Raw genomic sequence first — 16,644 nt, 5'->3', positions numbered from 1 at the left:
AACGTCTCCATTGTGAGACTTGTTGTGACTGTTTTTGGCATATCCAATACGCACGGGTAGTTTGCCAGGCTCTGCCGTGTGAGCAGGATACTCTCGGTAACTTGCCGGGCTCTCTGAGAGGGACTGGATGGAGGACTCGAACCCCGGTTGGCCGAGTGCAGGGCAAATGCCCTCCCTGCTGTGCTATCGCTCCAGCCCCCACCACTTTTTTTAATTTGAAAAAGTGTGTCAGGTGGGCTGGATCGATAGCACAGCAGGGAGGGCATTTGCCTTGCACGCGGCCGACCCAGGTTTGATTCCCAGCATCCCATAGGGTCCTCTGAGCACCGCCGGGAGTAATTCCTGAGCACAGAGCCAGGAGTGACCCCTGTGCATCGCCGGTGTAACCCAAAAAGCAAAACAATAAAATAAGTGGTGGGGTGGGTGGGGGGTGGGGGCAAAGGGGGAATCTTCCGGTCCCAAACACCGACTAGCCATTACGTAGGAACAGGAATTTGGAACCCAAGAAGGAGCACATAAGGAAGGAAGGCGCTTGCCTTGCACGGGACTGACCCAGGTTCCATCCCCGGCGCCATATCTGGCTTCCCAAGCCCCCCCTGGAGTGATCCCCGAGCCCAGAGCTAGGAGTGATCCCTGAGCACCCCCGGGTGGGGCCCCAAACCAGACCAAACGAAGAGCGATTTCCTTTGGTGTCTCCACGTGTGGGGAGCGTGAGGGCCGCCCCTCTGTCCCTGCTTGGGGGCGGGGGGTCCCCTTCCCTCTCCTCCCCACCATCAGCACCATGTGGAAGGATGGCTCGGCCCCCACTCCCTGTCCCTCCACTTCCAGTTCGGGCTTCTGCAGAGCCAGGACCCTGGGCCAGCCCTGGGCCAGTCTGAGCCTCTCTCCCGTCCCCGACGGCAGAGGCGTCCCCCTCCCTTCCCTCCGTGAGGCCCAGGGGAGGCCGAGGGAGCTTTGCTGCTCCTTGCAGGGTCCGAGTGGGCCTTGAGCTCACGGTGGTCCTCTGTCAGCCCACCCGGCCACGGCTGCAGCCTTTTGGGGGGCCTCAGGGGGGGGGGTTGGACTCCTTCCTGTGCCCGCTTTTCCTAGGCCTTTTCTAGGGAAAGGCGGGGAGCAGGCTGCTCTCCGGGGAGGATTCGAAGGCAAAACATCTGAGCTCCCGGGAGCCTGTGTGCAGGCCGGGCCCTGCGTGCATCTTTCTGCGGGGCACGCGTGTGGGCAGGGGACGTCGTCCCGGCTCTGCTCTCAGGCTCTGCGCTTTGTTCTGGTGGGGAAACCCCCGAGCGGGGAGCAGGGCTGTTGTCGGTGAGGTCACCGTCACGCCGAGAACAGACTCCGGAGTCCCCGCCCGAGGCCCCTGAGGCCCTCTCCTTGCGGGCGGGTGCGACCCAGACACCTCGGTCGCGTCCCAGGGTGTATACGAAGCTGCTGCTCAGTGCGTCATTATTTTCCTGCCCGTGCAGTGCTCATGAAATGGGGCGGCCGTTTAAATGAGTCACAGTGGCTCCGTCCACACAGCTGCGAGAGGCTGAGGGAGCTGGGGGCCACTGCTGTCCCCTGGCGGGGCTGTAGTGGGGGTCCTTCTGCCAGCATGCACGCGGGCAAGGGTGCACGTGTGTGAGAGCACATGCGTGTGTGTGTGTGCACAAGTGCACGTGTGTGTGTGCGTGCGTGTGCATGTGTGTGCGTGTACACCGTCTCCCGCGTCCATGGGCTGGAGGAACCAGCGTGCTTCGTGACTCGCTGTAACTCTCCCCCTCGTGCTCAGGGGAGAAATGCTCCCCCAAGCACGGCGGGACGCGGGCCCATAAACACCGGCCGTGAGTCAGAACAGAGGCACCGACGCGGGGAGGGCTGGCTGCTCCCGGTGTGACAGACGCCCGTAAATGCTGCAGCAAAGGGGCCGGGTTCTCTCTTTCCCTTATTTTCCTTATTTTGGGGGTGGGGGTCTCCCGTGCAGTGCTCAGGAGTCCGGAGACCCTGTGGGTGGGTGAGTGAACTCCGTGCTTGGGGTCCTCCGGGGTCTCGCCTGATGGTGCTCAGGGGTCTTCTGGGATGCGCCAGGGATACACAGCGCCGGGGGTTGAACCAGGCTCGGCCCCATGCGGGGTGTCTCCAGCCCCCCGCCCTGTTAGCTCACTGACAGTAGTCTTGATCTCTGTGCCCCACTTTAGGCTTGGAGTGATAGGAGAGAGAGAGAGAGAGAGAGAGAGAGAGAGAGAGAGAGAGAGAGAGAGCGTGCTCACGCGAGAGGAGAGCAAAGGAGAGAGCGAGAGCAAGAGAGAGAGTAAGAGAGGAGAGAGACAGAGCAAGAGAGAGCGTGCTCACATGAGAGAAAGCAAAAGAGTGAGAGCAAGCGAGAGAGAGCGAGAGCAAGTGAGCGAGTGAGAGAGAGAGAAAGGGAGAGAGAGGGAGGGAGGGAGGGAGGGAGGGAGGGAGGGAGGGAGGGAGTACAGCAGGTCAGGTGCTGGCCTTGCCTGTGGCTGGCTAACCCAGCTTCCCTCTCTGGCACCCCATATGGTCCCCGAGCCCACTCAGAGTGACCCCATGACCCCTGGCTCTGAGTGCAGAACCAGGAGTCCGCCCTGAACACCACTAGGTGTGGCCCGCCAAAAGAAAAAAAAAATCAACAGAAGGACCAAAAAAAAAAAAATCAACAGAAGGAAAAAGCAGGGCAAAGGGAGAGAAAGAAAAGGAAACGCAAACGTTGGGGCTTCTGAGGCTTCCCCTGCCTCTCGTGTGCGTCCCACACTCCGAGCGTGTCCCGGGCGAGGAGGCAGCGGCTCGGCTGTGGGGCGGGGCGGGAGGGTCCCGTGCTGGTCCCCGCGAGTGTCAGTAGACGGGGATCTGCAGTCCCGAGCCCCCCCCCCCCCGCCTCCCTCTCTGCATTTCCAGCTCTGTCCTCCACCCCCTCCTGGGAGCTGCTCTGCCCCTGCAGGCTCGACACCCCCCACATGACCCCCACCCCGACCCCCGAGTACTGAGGAGCAGAGCCCCCCCCCCCCCCCCCGCCAGCCTCGCAGGGGAGTGGAGTGGCTTGCCTTAGAGCAGGTCACGGGACGGGCACTGCTGAGACTCGGGCGTCCTCGTCACGATGGCTCTGGCTGTCCCGGGGCCTCTCGAGATCTCCGGGCTGGCGCCCGTGTGGCGGACGGCATTTGTCACGGCCTTCTTCATTGTTGTCACCGCGGCTCCAGAGGAAGGAGCCTCCAAGCCATGCGGCAACCCATGGCCAGGGGTCGGGGCCAAAGCAGCGCAGACGGGGGGGTAGCAGGCAGGCTCTGCCCGCAGGCCAGGCTTGGTGGGGGGGAGAAGGGGTTTGAGCACGGTGGGCAGGGGGGGTGCCAGTCAGCGTGGATATCGCCATCCCAGCCCACACGTGTCGTGGGACTCTTGCCTCCCTTTGGTGTAAGACACCTGCCCGTGCTGCACCCCGTTCTAACGTGGACGGGACATCCCCTTTCGATGCTGATCGGGGGCTGGAGCAATAGCACACCGGGGAGGGCGTTTGCCTTGCACGCGGCCGACCCGGGTTCGATTCCCAGCATCCCATATGGTCCCCTGAGCACCGCCAGGGGTAATTCCTGAGTGCAGAGCCAGGAGTAACCCCTGTGCACCACCGGGTGTGACCCAAAAAGTAAAAAAAAAAAAAAGATATTGATCTGAAAATGGCATCTGTTAGGAACCTTACAAAAATGAGCAAGAGGGGCCGGAGCGATAGCACAGTGGGTAGGGCGTTCACCTTGCATGTGGCTGACCCGGGTTCGATCCCCGGCATTCCATATGGTCCCCCAAGCACCGCCAGGAGTGGTTTCTGAGTGCAAAGCCAGGAGTAACCCCTGAGCATCGCTGGGTGTGACCCAAAAAGCAAAAAAAAAAAAAAAAGAGCAAGAAACAGCCCCTTTTTCGAAGCGCGCTGGTGCCCGGTCAAGTTGGGCAGGGGGAGATGCGGGAGGAAGCCTTCCATGTCCAGAGCATGTCCACTGGGAGTCCGTCACGCTTCTCCCTGGCCGGGCCTCCCACCGTCCTGAATCCGAGTCGAGCCAGCCCAGGGACAGGAACTTCATGTGTCAGGGACAGCGCATGCGAGACGCGAGAAGGCGCCAAGGCCCCGGGAGACAGGCCCTTTGCTGAGCTGACCCTCGCCCGGGTGACAGGCCCAGAGAGCAGGATGCGTGTCTTCCCCCGCACAAAGGAAAACACACGCGTGCCAGAGGCCCAGCCAACTCCAAACCTGCTTGGGCGTCTGTCCTGGGCGTTGCCAGGAGCGTCCGTGCAGGTGTGGGCAGGGGCAGGAAGTGGCAGGGCCCTATTCTGGACTCGCCCATGTCATCTCCGGGCCTTCCGGAAGCACTGACCGCCCCCAAGAGACCGGGCTGGCCGTGCCCAGCTGCCGCCCGCCGCGGCCACACGTGGGTGTGCGGGGCTTGGCCGGAGGTCCAGGTAAACAGAGCGAGGGGGTCAGCCGCTGCGCCGTATAGATCCTCAAGAAAACAGAGGGGCCTGGAAAAGTACCGGAGGACGAGTCATCTCGTCGAACCCACCCCTCGCTGCAGCACCGACAGCAGAACAGTAACAGTGGAAAGTTACAGGGCCCGGACCGCTGTCCCAGGAAGGGCTCTTGCCCTGGTGGCCGCGCCTGCCCACGGCCTGCCCACAGCCTGCCCACGGCCACTGGCGTTTGCACCTGCACACAGGCACAGCGGGGCTGAAGACCTCCTGTCCAAGAAAGGCTATTATTATTATTATTATTATTATTATTATTATTATTATTATTATTATTATTATTATTATTTTCATTTTAAGCACTGTGATTTACAATGGACAGAAGCAATAGCACAGTGGGTAGGGCGTTTACCTTGCACATGGCTGACCCAGGTTCAATTCCTCCACCCCTCTCGGAGAGCCCGGCAGGCTACCAAGAGTATCCCGCCTGCACGGCAGAGCCTGGCAAGGTCCCCGTGGCGTATTCGATATGCCCAAAACAGTCACAACAAGTCTCACCATGGAGACATTATTGGTGCCCGCCTGAACAAATCGATAAATAATAGCACGACAGTGCTACGCTTTACAAAACGTAACTGGTAGTTTCCTGCATCCCCCGTCCCAACACCACCTGCCACGTCCCCCCAGTGTCCCCTCGATGGGGACCCAGGGTGGGGAGCTTGGTTCTATCCGTAGCTCTCAGGTCCCGTTGCCTTTGGGCTTTTGTGATGCCTTACTGTGTTTCTTCATACCCGCTTCTGAGAGGGGTCCCTCCGTCCGGGCCTCTCTGGCCGGATTCACTCAGCCCAGGCCCTGTTCCAGATTCTTCCACGTAGCGGCAGATTGTGTGGGTGTCTGGGGCCCAGGGGGTGTTCCACTGTGCGTCCCCTGCTTTCTTCGCCCATGCATCTGTTCTTAGACACTTGGGTGGCGTCTGGATTTGGGCTGCGGTGATGAGTGCCACAGGGCATTTAAGCGTGCCAGTGTTTGTTCTTCTGATGAATCAGGTTTTGGGGTCTTGGGAACAGATGCCAAGAATGGTATTATCCAGCCATGGGGGGGGTTCGATCCTGAGTCTTTTGAGAAGGGGAGAAAAGCTCTGAACCCTGGTTCTCCTGGGGCTGTAGTGAGGCTGTTTCTTTAGGTGTAGCAGGGTGAGAGAGGCCGATGGTTGGCCGGCAGTGTCTCGTCACAGGGGCTAGAGGGCAGGATGTCCCCCTGGCCAGACGAGGCCACAGAAGGCGACTTGCCTCAAGAGAAAGAGGAGGGGGCTGGAGCAATAGCACAGCAGGGAGGGCGTTTGCCTGGCACGCGGCCGACCCGGGTTCGATCCCCAGCATCCCATATGGTCCCCTGAGCACCGCCAGGAGTAATTTCTGAGTGCAAAGCCAAGAGTAACCCCTGTGCATCACCAGGTGTGACCCAAAAAGCAAAAAAAAAAAAAAAAGAGAGAGAAAGAGGAGTTGGTCAGCGTCCCTGTCACCTGCTCCTCAGGACCATCCCGCCACTCGCCGCCCGTGTGGAAGGCTGGAACCGCCGTCCCCTCTGTGAGCAGCTCCGTCCTTCTCCTCCTTCCCGCGCGGCCGCAAGGGTCTGTCTCCTGCGAGGGTCCCAGCAGCGTCTGCTCCTGGCTCTCCGTGCCCCGCGGACCCTCCACCCATCCTCAGACCCGGAGCCTTGGCTGAGTGGCCGCGTTCGGTTCTCCACGCCCGGCCCGTGACTTCATGCCTGTTGCAGAATCTGTCTCCCTGGAGAAAGGGTTGCCGTGTCCAGTGACGTCCACAGCACATGAAGGCAGGGGAGATGGGGGTGGGGGGCAGGGGGACCCTCTTTGTTCACCGTTTCTACTGAAATGGCTGCTGGGGGCCCGGCTGCCGTCTTGGCTCTTGCCCCTGCGTCTGTCCGGGGCCGCCAGAGGGCCGTGCCTGTGGGTGGCGCCCGGGGGGGCCTCACGAGGCTGCCCACTGACGTCTACCGAACACTGATCTGTTCTCCCCAAAAGAAAATCAAAGTAATCGGGCTCGGACAGTAGTACAGCAGGTAGGGTGCTGCCCCGCAGAGGGCGTCTAACCGCACCCCACCACCCACAAAACAAATCACAGAGCGACTAGGGGGGACCCGTGCCATTACGGAGGGAGGAACGAAACGAAGAGCGAACCCAAGAGCCAGCTAGGACCAGAGAAGGAGCCGGCAGGCCGTCCCAGCCCCGACGGGAGGGTGATGCTGGCGTGACCATCATGGGTTGTTCATGTGTGTTCTCCTCCGTCGTCGGTGGCCTCTTACAGACGTGCGCTGTTGGCGACCTTAAGGCAGCCTGGTCCACGCCCCAGTGCTCGGAAAGCCCCTCAGCTCTGTCGAAAGCAGGAACAAATGTACAGCCCCGAGGTTGAGCCCAAAGACGCGCGCTGGGCGATGCAGGGACCCCGGCGTCACACGGCACTGGCGTGCGGGAGGCGGCGGGTCTGTGTGTGCACCCGGGTCGCAGCGCCGTCCATCTCGCTGCGTGGTCTGAGGGCCGTGGGGCTCGGGCTGGCGGTGCTCGGGGCCGGCACGGAGCTGGGGGTGCAAGCCCGGGTGTTGCTGTCTGCCTGGCCCGAGTCTCCGGCCCCAACTGGACAAGGTGACTCACGTCCAGGATCGTGGCCCTGGGAGGGGGGTGCCGGTCCCCAAGGCCACGAGTGGCGTGCTGGCGCGGTTCCCGGGTTTCCCGTGGGGGCACCTCCGAGGGTCCCGCACAGGGGAGGCGGCTCGGGCCACCAGGCTCATGCCCTGCCCCCCGGGGCTCAGACCGGAGCCCGACACCGCGGGACGCCCCCATCTTCAGGCCCCGAGTGTCACAGTCAGGCCTGACCCTGGGGTGTCCCTGCCCCCTCCTGCCCCCTCACGGGGCTACCCTGCCGCCCCCACCCCCAAATACGCAGAGCCTTCTGCGGCTGCAGTTCTGAAGCAAGGGCTGTCCAGAGGGTTTGGCTTAAAGGCTCCTCCCCACCTCTCCTCTCCCCGTCCCTCCTCTCCCCGTTCCTCCCCTCCCCACCTCTCCTCTCCCCATCTCTCCTCTCCCCACCTCTCCTCTCCCCACCTCTCCTCTCTCCTTCTCTTCTCTCCCCGTCTCTCCTCCCCCACCTCTCCTCTCCCCATCTCTCCTCTCCCCATCTCTCCTCTCCCCATCTCTCTCCCTACCTCTCCTCTCCCCGTCCCTCCTCTCCCCACCCCTCCTCTCCCCACATCTCCTCTCCCCATCCCTCCTCTCCCCATCTCTCCCCTCCTCACATCTCCTCTCCCCATCCCTCCTCTCCCCAACTCTCTCTCCCCACCTCTCCCCTCCCCACCTCTCTCTTCCCACATCTCCTCTCCCCATCTCTCCCCTCCCCACATCTCCTCTCCCCATCCCTCCTCTCCCCACCTCTCTCTCCCCATCTCTCCTCTCCCCATCTCTCCTCTCCCCATCCCTCCTCTCCCCACCTCTCTCTTCCCACCTCTCCCTTCCCCACCTCTCCCCTCCCCACCTCTCCTCTCCCCATCTCTCCCCTGGACAGGGGGGCAGGGGGAGGTGCCGTGAAACCCGCACCCCTGGCGTGTCTGGTTCTCGCCTCCTAACGGGCGGCGCTGTCTCTTCTCGCCCGCAGGCCTTGAACCGGGGCATCGCAGCCGTCAAGGAGGACGCGGTGGAGATGCTGGCCAGCTACGGGCTGGCCTACTCGCTGATGAAGTTCTTCACGGGGCCCATGAGCGACTTTAAGAACGTGGGCCTGGTGTTCGTCAACAGCAAACGGGACCGCACCAAGGCGGTGCTGTGCATGGTGGTGGCAGGTGCCGTCGCCGCCGTCTTCCACACCCTGATCGGTAAGGCGGCCCCTCCCGCCCCGCCCCCGCCCTACAGGACCGGAAGCCACTGGGAATGGCCCCTGGGCCAGAGCACTGCTTTGGGAGCCCACCTGCCCCTGAGCAGAAGGCAAAAGAAGAGCTGTGGGCTGGCTGCAGAGCAGGTTGCTGCCAGAATGGAAGAGCCGGAGGAGGTGCCGAGGCACAGCCCCACCCTGTGCGTGTCCCAACAGTGTCGTGGCGGAGCCCCGGGCCAGAGCATGGACACCGGGCACCAGCGCTGGGCGGGCAGCCAGGCCTGAGACTCGGGGCAGCTCCGGGAGCACAAGGCGGGGGTTTGGGGAGGGGGCGTCAGTCTCCTCCTGGAGCCCTGCGCCTTTGCCGGGCTGGGCGTGGAGGCATCTCAGGGACCCCTCCCCCAGGGGCTTGTGTCGGGCTGACGTGAGTGTCCGCCCGAGCGTGTGTAGGCGGCCGGCACCCCGGACGCTGCCAGGCTTGGCACCCGGGTCCCAGCCGCAAAGGCGGCGTCGGCAGTTCAGCGAAGAGGCGAGTTGCATGCCGGGCGGAAGCGTCGTCACGCACCAGGCTGTGCTTCCGTGACGCGCCCGGCGTCGGAGAAGCGTTTCCCGAGCAGGACTTGGCGAGGCCCGTTTGTTTCCCTGGGGATTGCGGAGGAGCAGCTCCGCTCAGGGGTGGCCGCCCCCTCTCTCCCGCCTCCCCGGTTGCTGCTCCGCTTGGTGCCCCACCCCCACCCCCACCCCAGGGTGCCCCAGCCACTCCCTCCCCTGCAGGGAACCCACGGGGGAGGACGGATGGTTCCAGAGATGGGCCAGATTGGAGGTGGTGTGGAGTACCGGGAGGCCCCTGGTAGGGCAGAGGCGGGGCGAGCCAAGAGGGAGCGTCTGCTCTTGGCGTGATCCTTGTCCGCCTCTGGCTGCCGCCCATGTTGCCGGCACCGTGGGTCTATTTCTGGCATCTGGTCGCTCTTCACTGGGCGGCTGGCCCCGGCCGTGCCTCTGGCTGTGGCAGCGGACCCCCGTGAGACCCCCGCTGTCGGGAGTGAGGGGCCCGAAAAGGCGTGACCCCACTGCCCCTCTGCCCGGGAGCCGCTGTGCTGACCGGCGTGCAGGGTCACGTGGTCCCACTTCATCCCCTGGGGATGGGGTCTCCTTGGCTCCTGCTCCCATGGCCACAGCTCCCCCCCTTCTTTAAAATTTTTTTAAAAAATTTTTTTTTTTTTTTTTTTTTTTTTTTGGCTTTTTGGGTCACACCCGGCGATGCACAGGGGTTACTCCTGGCTCTGCACTCAGGAATTACCCCTGGCCGTGCTCAGGGGACCATATGGGATGCTGGGATTTGAACCCGGGTTGGCCGCGTGCATAAAAATTTTTTTTTAATTTAAATTTTTTTTAAATTTTTTAAAATTTTTTATTTTATATGGTAGTTTATAATATTTGATTAAACTTAATATTCAGACACCCACCCCACCACCATGACACCTTCCCACCACCATATTTGGGATGTTTCCGTCCCAAGGCCCGAGCCCTGGCCCAAGGCAGGACCGAAATAATATACCTTGTAGTGTTGGTTATGAAAAACCGCTGAAAACACTACACAGAAAAGTAGCCCTAGAGGAAAGAGTGTGAAGACTGTTCTGTTTTGGCAGGGGCCATTAAGACATTCTTTAGACATTAACAACCTCTAACATGTTGTGGGAGGGTGAGTGATGTGAACTTTCGTATGTATATCTGAAAAAAAAATATATATATATATGCATACATACATCACTGTATCACTATCCTCCCGTTGCTCATCGATTTGCTTGAGTGGGCACCAGTAACGACTCCATTGTGAGACTCGTTGTTACTGGTTGTTGTTTTTTTTTTTTTTTTGCTTTTTTTGGGTCACACCTGGAGATGCACAGGGGTTACTCCTGGCTCATGTACTCAGGAATCACTCCTGGCGGTGCTCAGGGGACCATATGGGATGCTGGGAATCGAACCCGGGTCGACCGCGTGCAAGGCAAACGCCCTACCCGCTGTGCTATCGCTCCAGCCCCTCGTTGTTATTGTTTTTGGCATATCGAATGTGCCACGGGTAGCTTGCCAGGTTCTGCCAGCATATATATTGTTCAAGCGGGCACCAGTACCGTCTCTCATTGAGAAACTCATTGTTACTGTTTTTGGCATATCCAGTATGCCACAAGTAGCTTGCCAGGCTCTGCCGTGTGGGCGAGATACTCTCGGTAGCCTGCCGGGCTCTCCGAGAGGGGCGGAGGAATCGAACACGGGTCGGCCGCATGAAAGGCAAACGCCCAACCGCTGTGCTATCGCTCCAGCCCATATATGTTGCCAACATATATATACATATATATATATTTCCCCTCTCTGGTTGCCTACTGTCTGGTCCCCATCCAATGTGTTGTGTACTCTAGGCCAGGGAGTGTCTTGTGTTGTGTTGTGCAGTCCAGGAATATGTTCACTCATGTGTGAGGCTCGGCCGGAGCGTGTGGGGAGTGGCCGTGAGCAGGGCGGCCGTTGGGTTCTGGAAGTGTTCGGCTGCCGGGGCTGGGTCCCTTGGGGTGGGGATTGGGGGGCTCTCACCCGCCCCCCTCTGGTGCGCCCCGCGTGAACCAGCCTGGCCCGGGGTCCGGTGGCCCGGCTCTGGTGAGCGTCGTGTTGCTCCCTTCCGGGAGAGAAGGCCGGGCTACCCGCATGGTAGCTGATGACGAGATTTTTTGATAGCTGCCCCCTTGTGGGTCCTTTTGTCCTGAGACCTCACAGGGCAGTGCCCACGGGGTGCTGTGTGTCCACAGCAGAAACGCTTCTGCTGGCCGGTCACCTTCTCACAGACCCCTCCATCGTCCGTGCATTACGACACCCCCCTTGGCAGGGGGCCCAGGGTCAAGGGGGGGGTCTTTGGATAGAACTGAGACCAGCTGGGGGCAGGGCGGGGGGTAAAAGGGGATAAGTGTCTGCAGAGCACCCTCGTGTGTGTGAGTGTGTGTGTGTGAGTGTGTGTGTGTGAGTATTGTGTGAGTATATGTGTGTGTGTGTATGTGTGAGTGTGTGTGTATGTGCGTGAGTGTGTGTGTGTGCGTGTGTGTATATGTGTGTGTATGTGTGCGTGCGTGCGTGTGTGTGTGTGTGTGTGTGTGTGTGTGTGTGTCCGCCACGTCGCTCGGCGACTCAGGCACAAGCGTTTGTTCCTTCTCGCTCCCCCGGCCATGGGGGCCGCTGGACAGTCCTCTCGGACTTGGCTGTGTGCGGGTGGTCAGCTGAGCGTCAGGAGCTGCCCCTGCTGGTCTTGGGGGCCTCCCGGGGGGCCGTCAGCTGACGCCAAGCCTCATTCTCCTCGGCTCTGGCCCCCCGGATAGCCATGGCCAGGCTCCAGGGTGAGGAGGTCAGCGCGGGGCCTCCGGGGCCCAGATCCTGCTGGCCAGAGCCGTCCACGGCAGCTTGCGGGGCAAGAGGGAGCAGAGCAGGCGTCACAGCCTTGACTTCCCCTGCAGGCCCCAGCGTTGCCTGGGCTGGGGTCGGCCACCTCTGGACACCACCATGGGTGACCCCCCTCCCAGCCCGACCAATGGGAGCCGCCTGGCAGAGGAGGCTGTACTGGGGAGAGGACTGCAGGGTTCCCCTGCCGATTCTTTTTCTTTCCTTTTCTTTTTTTGCTTGTTGGGTCACACCCGGCGATGCTCAGGGGTTACTACTCCTGGCGGGGCTCAGGAGACCCTCTGGGATGCCGGGGATGGAACCTGGGTCAGCCGCGTGCAAGGCAAAGGCCCTCCCCGCTGTGCCATTGCTCGGCCCCTACCCCTGCCGCTTTTGAGGAGGGGGTTCTCCGCAGGTTTCCAGGCCTCGTGCCGCCAGCACGTCCCCTGGCCCCCGCAAGATGTGGCTGGTTCTCTGGAGAGACGCAGCTGAAGTGTCGCGTGAGGACGAGCCTTTCTCGGTCCCGTGCTGACACCGTGCGGGGAAATGGGCCCTTCTGGCTTCCTTCCCCTGAGGGGCCCAGGAGGGCACTGGCTGTCTTTGGACCCCGGGGGCCAGCGCTGCAGGGCTCAGGGGATGGATGCGTCGATGGGGGGCACAGTAGCCAACACCCACAGGCCACTCCCACAGGCATGGGAGGTGTGCGAGCCCAGACACGCACACACGTGCACACACGTGCACACATGGATGCACACCGCCCTGGGAAGGACACGGGAGAGGGACAGAGGTGGCACAGAGCAGCCATGGGAGCCAAAGGCAGAGTTCGGGGGCGCGACAGCTGCCCTGGGCGAGGGCTGGAGAGACACGCCCGCCCAGCCACACCTGTGCTGCGTCGGAGGGGCCTGACTGGCCACGAGTCGGCCCCAAGCTGGAGGGTCCCGAGCCCCCGGGGCCCTGGGTCTCCTTCTCCCGCAGGGCCCGGGCTGTACAGGGCCCAGCGGGGGCGCGGCCCCTGAGTTCTGCTGTTCAGCTTGGGGAGTGGACAGGCCCTGGGAGGGGTGCGAGGGGGCAGGCAGGGTGGGGGCGGGCGGGCCAGGGAGGCCATTCCCAAAAGGCGCTTACGGCCAAGGTCACCTGGTCCTGGCCAGGCAGCTGCCCTGGTAATTGGGGACTCGGTGCCAAGCCCTTGAAACAGATCCCCCTGCGGAGCCCAGAAGCTCGGGAGGGGGGAGGGAGGGAGGGAGGGGGGAGGGAACTGGGCCTGGGCACCGCGGCTGGCCCCGAGGGTTCACGGCCACCACCTCTGTGGTCTGCATCAGACCCCGCCATGGCCGGCGGGGGTGGCAGGAGGAAAGGGGGCGGCAGGCTGACCGCAGAGGCCCCCGGGGGCCGGGGCGGGCAGGGAGGGAGGAGGGGGTGTCGGGGGTGGCCCAGCCGGTGACTTGCAGGCCTGAGGCCCCACCCGGTGCTCTGCACCCCGGGCAGGCAGTGCCCGTGCCCACAGCATGGTGGGGGAGGGCAGTGACCCCCCAGCTCGCAGCCCTGCCGAGCTCTGCCTGTCTTAAGGGGAAGAGAATTCCGGGTGCTCCCGAGCACTGCAGAGTCGGGGCCCCCAGACCCCAGAAATGCATCATCACCCGGTTCTGAAGCCCCAGTGCCTCAGATGGGGGGGGGGCTCCTTCAGTGTCCCCCGCCACCCCCGTGGGTGGTGGACACCCCCTGGCCCTAGCCAGAGGCGGGCGCACCGAGTCCGGACCGCAGTGCCGTGTGCTGCCGTGCTCGACGCCGTGTGCCAAGGAAGCCCCTGGGCAGGGGCCGGATCTCTGGCTGGTGAGGGGGACCCAGCTCGGAGACCCCGAACATCTCAGCCTCCCCCCCCCCCCGCCCGAACCGCAGCTGAACTGCCCACAGCCAGGGATGCAGCTGGCTCCAGGCTGGAGGTCACCCCCAGTGCTCGCCCACCTGCAGCCCTTCCCGGGCAGCCCCGCCCTCCCCTGCCGTGCCCCCCCCACCCCGCAGCCCTTCCCGGGCAGCCCCGCCCTCCCCTGCCGTGCCCCCCCTCCCCGTGGCCATTGCAGTGGCCTCTGTTGGACATGGTGGGAGCCGGTGGCCACGTCCCGCAGTTCCTGAGGAGGTAAACTGAGGTCAGCCGTGATGCTGAGCCTGGACCCAGCATCCCGACCCCGAGGCTGACCGTGGGTCTGACCCAGTCCTGGGGGCCGCCCGGCTCAGCTCGTGTCCGAAGGCAGGGGCTGCCCCCTGACCACCACCACCAAACACACAATAAAGGCAGGCAGGCGCCAGGGCCGTAGCACAGCGGGGAGGGCGTTTGCCTGGCATGCGGCTGACCTGGGTTCGAGCCCCAGCAGCCTGTAGGGCCCGTCAGGCACCGCCAGGAACAACCCTGAGCATCGTCACCCCAAAACAACAAACAAAAGGAAAATCAAAGCAAAGCGAGCGCCCTGCCCCCGCTGTTGCTCCGGCCCCTAAGCCCCTTAGGGTGACAGCCCGGGCGGGGTGCGGACCACACATCAGACTGCCCGCCCGGGTGGGCGCACACACCGCCAGAGACCTCGGGGCCTCCTGTGCGCTGTTTGGCAAACTTATCCCCCCCTTTAGTGATAAAGGTTTTCAGCTGCCCAGAATGTACCCACCCTGTCACTCTGGTCCCCAGCGTGAACTTATAAGCATGGCGAGACGTGACAAGGTGGCTGTCAGCGTGTTACTGGAAAGCCAGTCACCCTCCGGCTCCTTCCCTGCGGTCAGGGAGTGAGGGTGCAGACACCTGGCGGCGAGGCTGTGTGTCAGGTGCCCCTCGGCAGGGGGGAACGTGGACACGGGCTGCACGGAGGGTCGTGAGCCCCACAGACTTCAAATACGAGACTCGCCAGCACACCAGGGCAGCCTCTGTGATGCAGAAGCCGTCCGTGCAGAGACGGCCACGGTCCGCAAAACAGGGGGCGGTGTATGTGTAGCCCGGGTGTATGCGTGTGTGCATGTGTATGTGTGTGTAGCCCAGGTCTTGCACGCAGCCAGGTATGTGTGTATACCGTGTGTATGTGTGTGTATCCCATGTGTGTGTATGTGTGTGTAGCCCAGGTGCATATGTGTGTATATCCCATGTGTATATGTGTGTATATCCTGGGTGTGTGTATATATCCCATGTGTATATGTGTGTATATCCTGTGTGTGTATATCCCATGTGTATGTGTATGTATATCCTGGGTGTGTGTGTATATCCCATGTGTATATGTGTGTACATCCCTGGTGGGTGGGTGTGTCCCGGCTCTGTATGTGTGTATATCCTGGGTGTGTGTATGTGTATGTATCTGTATGTGTATGTATCCCGAGTGTGTGCACGTGTATATCCCAAGTATGTATGTGTGTATTCTGGGTGTGCGTGTGTGTCCCGTGTGTGTGTGTATATCCGGCACATGTGTGTATCCCCTGTGTGTCCCATGTGTTATGTGTGTATCCGTGTCTGTGTGTAGCCTTTGTTTATGCTGATCCATACATGCACCCCCTCCGCATACAGCCCTGTAATGAGCATGAGGACTGGACCCGTTGTGGGAGGGAGCGGTCCCCTTCCGGGTCAAAGGGTATGAATGCCACCGAAGATCTCCCCTTTGCTTGTCTACGTTTTTTCTGCATTAAAAACAAAATTTCGCTTCCTCGACTGAGTTGTGGTCTTGTGGAATCCAGGACTTTGGCTTCATTCATCTCCATGCACGTAGGATCCACCACCTCCACAGTGACCGGGCCGGGGGTCTCCCATACGCGGGACAAAAGAGAACTATAGGAAGGGAGCAACACAAGGTCCAGGCCATCAGCACGAAAGGTTCTGGCTATAAAACTGGGCTTACACGGCTGGGTCAGCGGGCCGGGCCCATGGTACACGGGCAGGAGTGGGGCCCTCTGGGGCTCAGTGACCACGTGTGCATGGAAAAGTGTGATTCACAGTACTGTAAACCCAGGAACTGCAATTATTTTTTCTTTTGGGGTCACACCCAGCAATGCACAAGGGTTACTCCTGGCTCTGCACTCAGGAATCACTCCTGGCAGTGCTCGGGGGACCCTATGGGATGCCGGGGATCGAACGCAGGTCGGCCGCGTGCAAGATAAACGCCCTATCCGCTGTGCTATCACTCCGGCCTCTGGAACTGCAATTTTTTTTTTTAATGTTCTAAAAGTAAATTAAAAGAATGTGTCCCCTTGGGGTTCTGCGTCCCTGCGGGAAGCGCCGACAGCTGACCCTGTTCCCCGCCCCGCAGCGTACAGCGACCTGGGCTACTACATCATCAACAAGCTGCACCACGTGGATGAGTCCGTGGGGAGCAAGACGAGAAGGGCCTTCCTGTACCTGGCCGCCTTCCCCTTCATGGACGCCATGGTGAGTGGGCGCACAGCATGTCGTCCCGAGATTTGGGTCCTGTCCCAGGAACCCGCCCTGAGCCCGGCCCTGCCCTCAGGACGGCTCTGGCCCAGGGTCTCAGGTGGGTGGGATTCGGGCTGGCTTTGTTTCACCGGGGCTAGGTTCAGGCTTTTTCTTGTCCAGGCCTGTCCATCTCAAGGCCTGGTTCAGAACGGCCCTTTGGCCCTCAGCCCGACACCACCTGTTGTTCATCCGTTCAGCGCCCAGCGGACACTTGGGTGCGCCAGTGTGTCTGGGTTCCTGTGTCCAGTCCATTTGAGCGCTGACCCGCACACCTGCGGAAGTGCTGGGCAGTTGTGGGATTCCTGTCGTGGCTTCCGAGGGGAGCCGTCATCTTATGTTGCCAACCCTGTGCTGTTGGCTTCCAGGCTGTGTGTGTGTGTGTGTGTGTGTGTGTGTGTGTGTGTGTGTGATAGAGATAGAGATATAGTTGTTGTTTTAGAAGTTCTGGAAGCCTTCTTTCACCCTCCT

At 61.6% G+C, this 16,644-nt stretch overlaps 1 protein-coding gene across 1 annotated transcript in view; it reads left to right on the top strand.

Annotated features, from left to right (window-relative positions):
• ANKH (ANKH inorganic pyrophosphate transport regulator) overlaps nucleotides 1-16,644 on the top strand; it is a 102,210-nt gene that overhangs the window by 67,132 nt on the left and 18,434 nt on the right. The window contains exons 2-3 of the mRNA XM_055130459.1: nucleotides 8,112-8,328; nucleotides 16,013-16,131. Of these exons, the coding sequence (XP_054986434.1) occupies nucleotides 8,112-8,328; nucleotides 16,013-16,131 (336 nt within the window). The remainder of the gene's footprint in view (nucleotides 1-8,111; nucleotides 8,329-16,012; nucleotides 16,132-16,644) is intronic.

This window comes from Sorex araneus, chromosome 1, assembly GCF_027595985.1.
Source record: "Sorex araneus isolate mSorAra2 chromosome 1, mSorAra2.pri, whole genome shotgun sequence".
Classification (NCBI taxonomy): Eukaryota; Metazoa; Chordata; class Mammalia; order Eulipotyphla; family Soricidae; genus Sorex; species Sorex araneus.
Note: the sequence above shows the minus strand (reverse complement) of the source record. Positions and strands in the feature narration are given on the sequence as shown.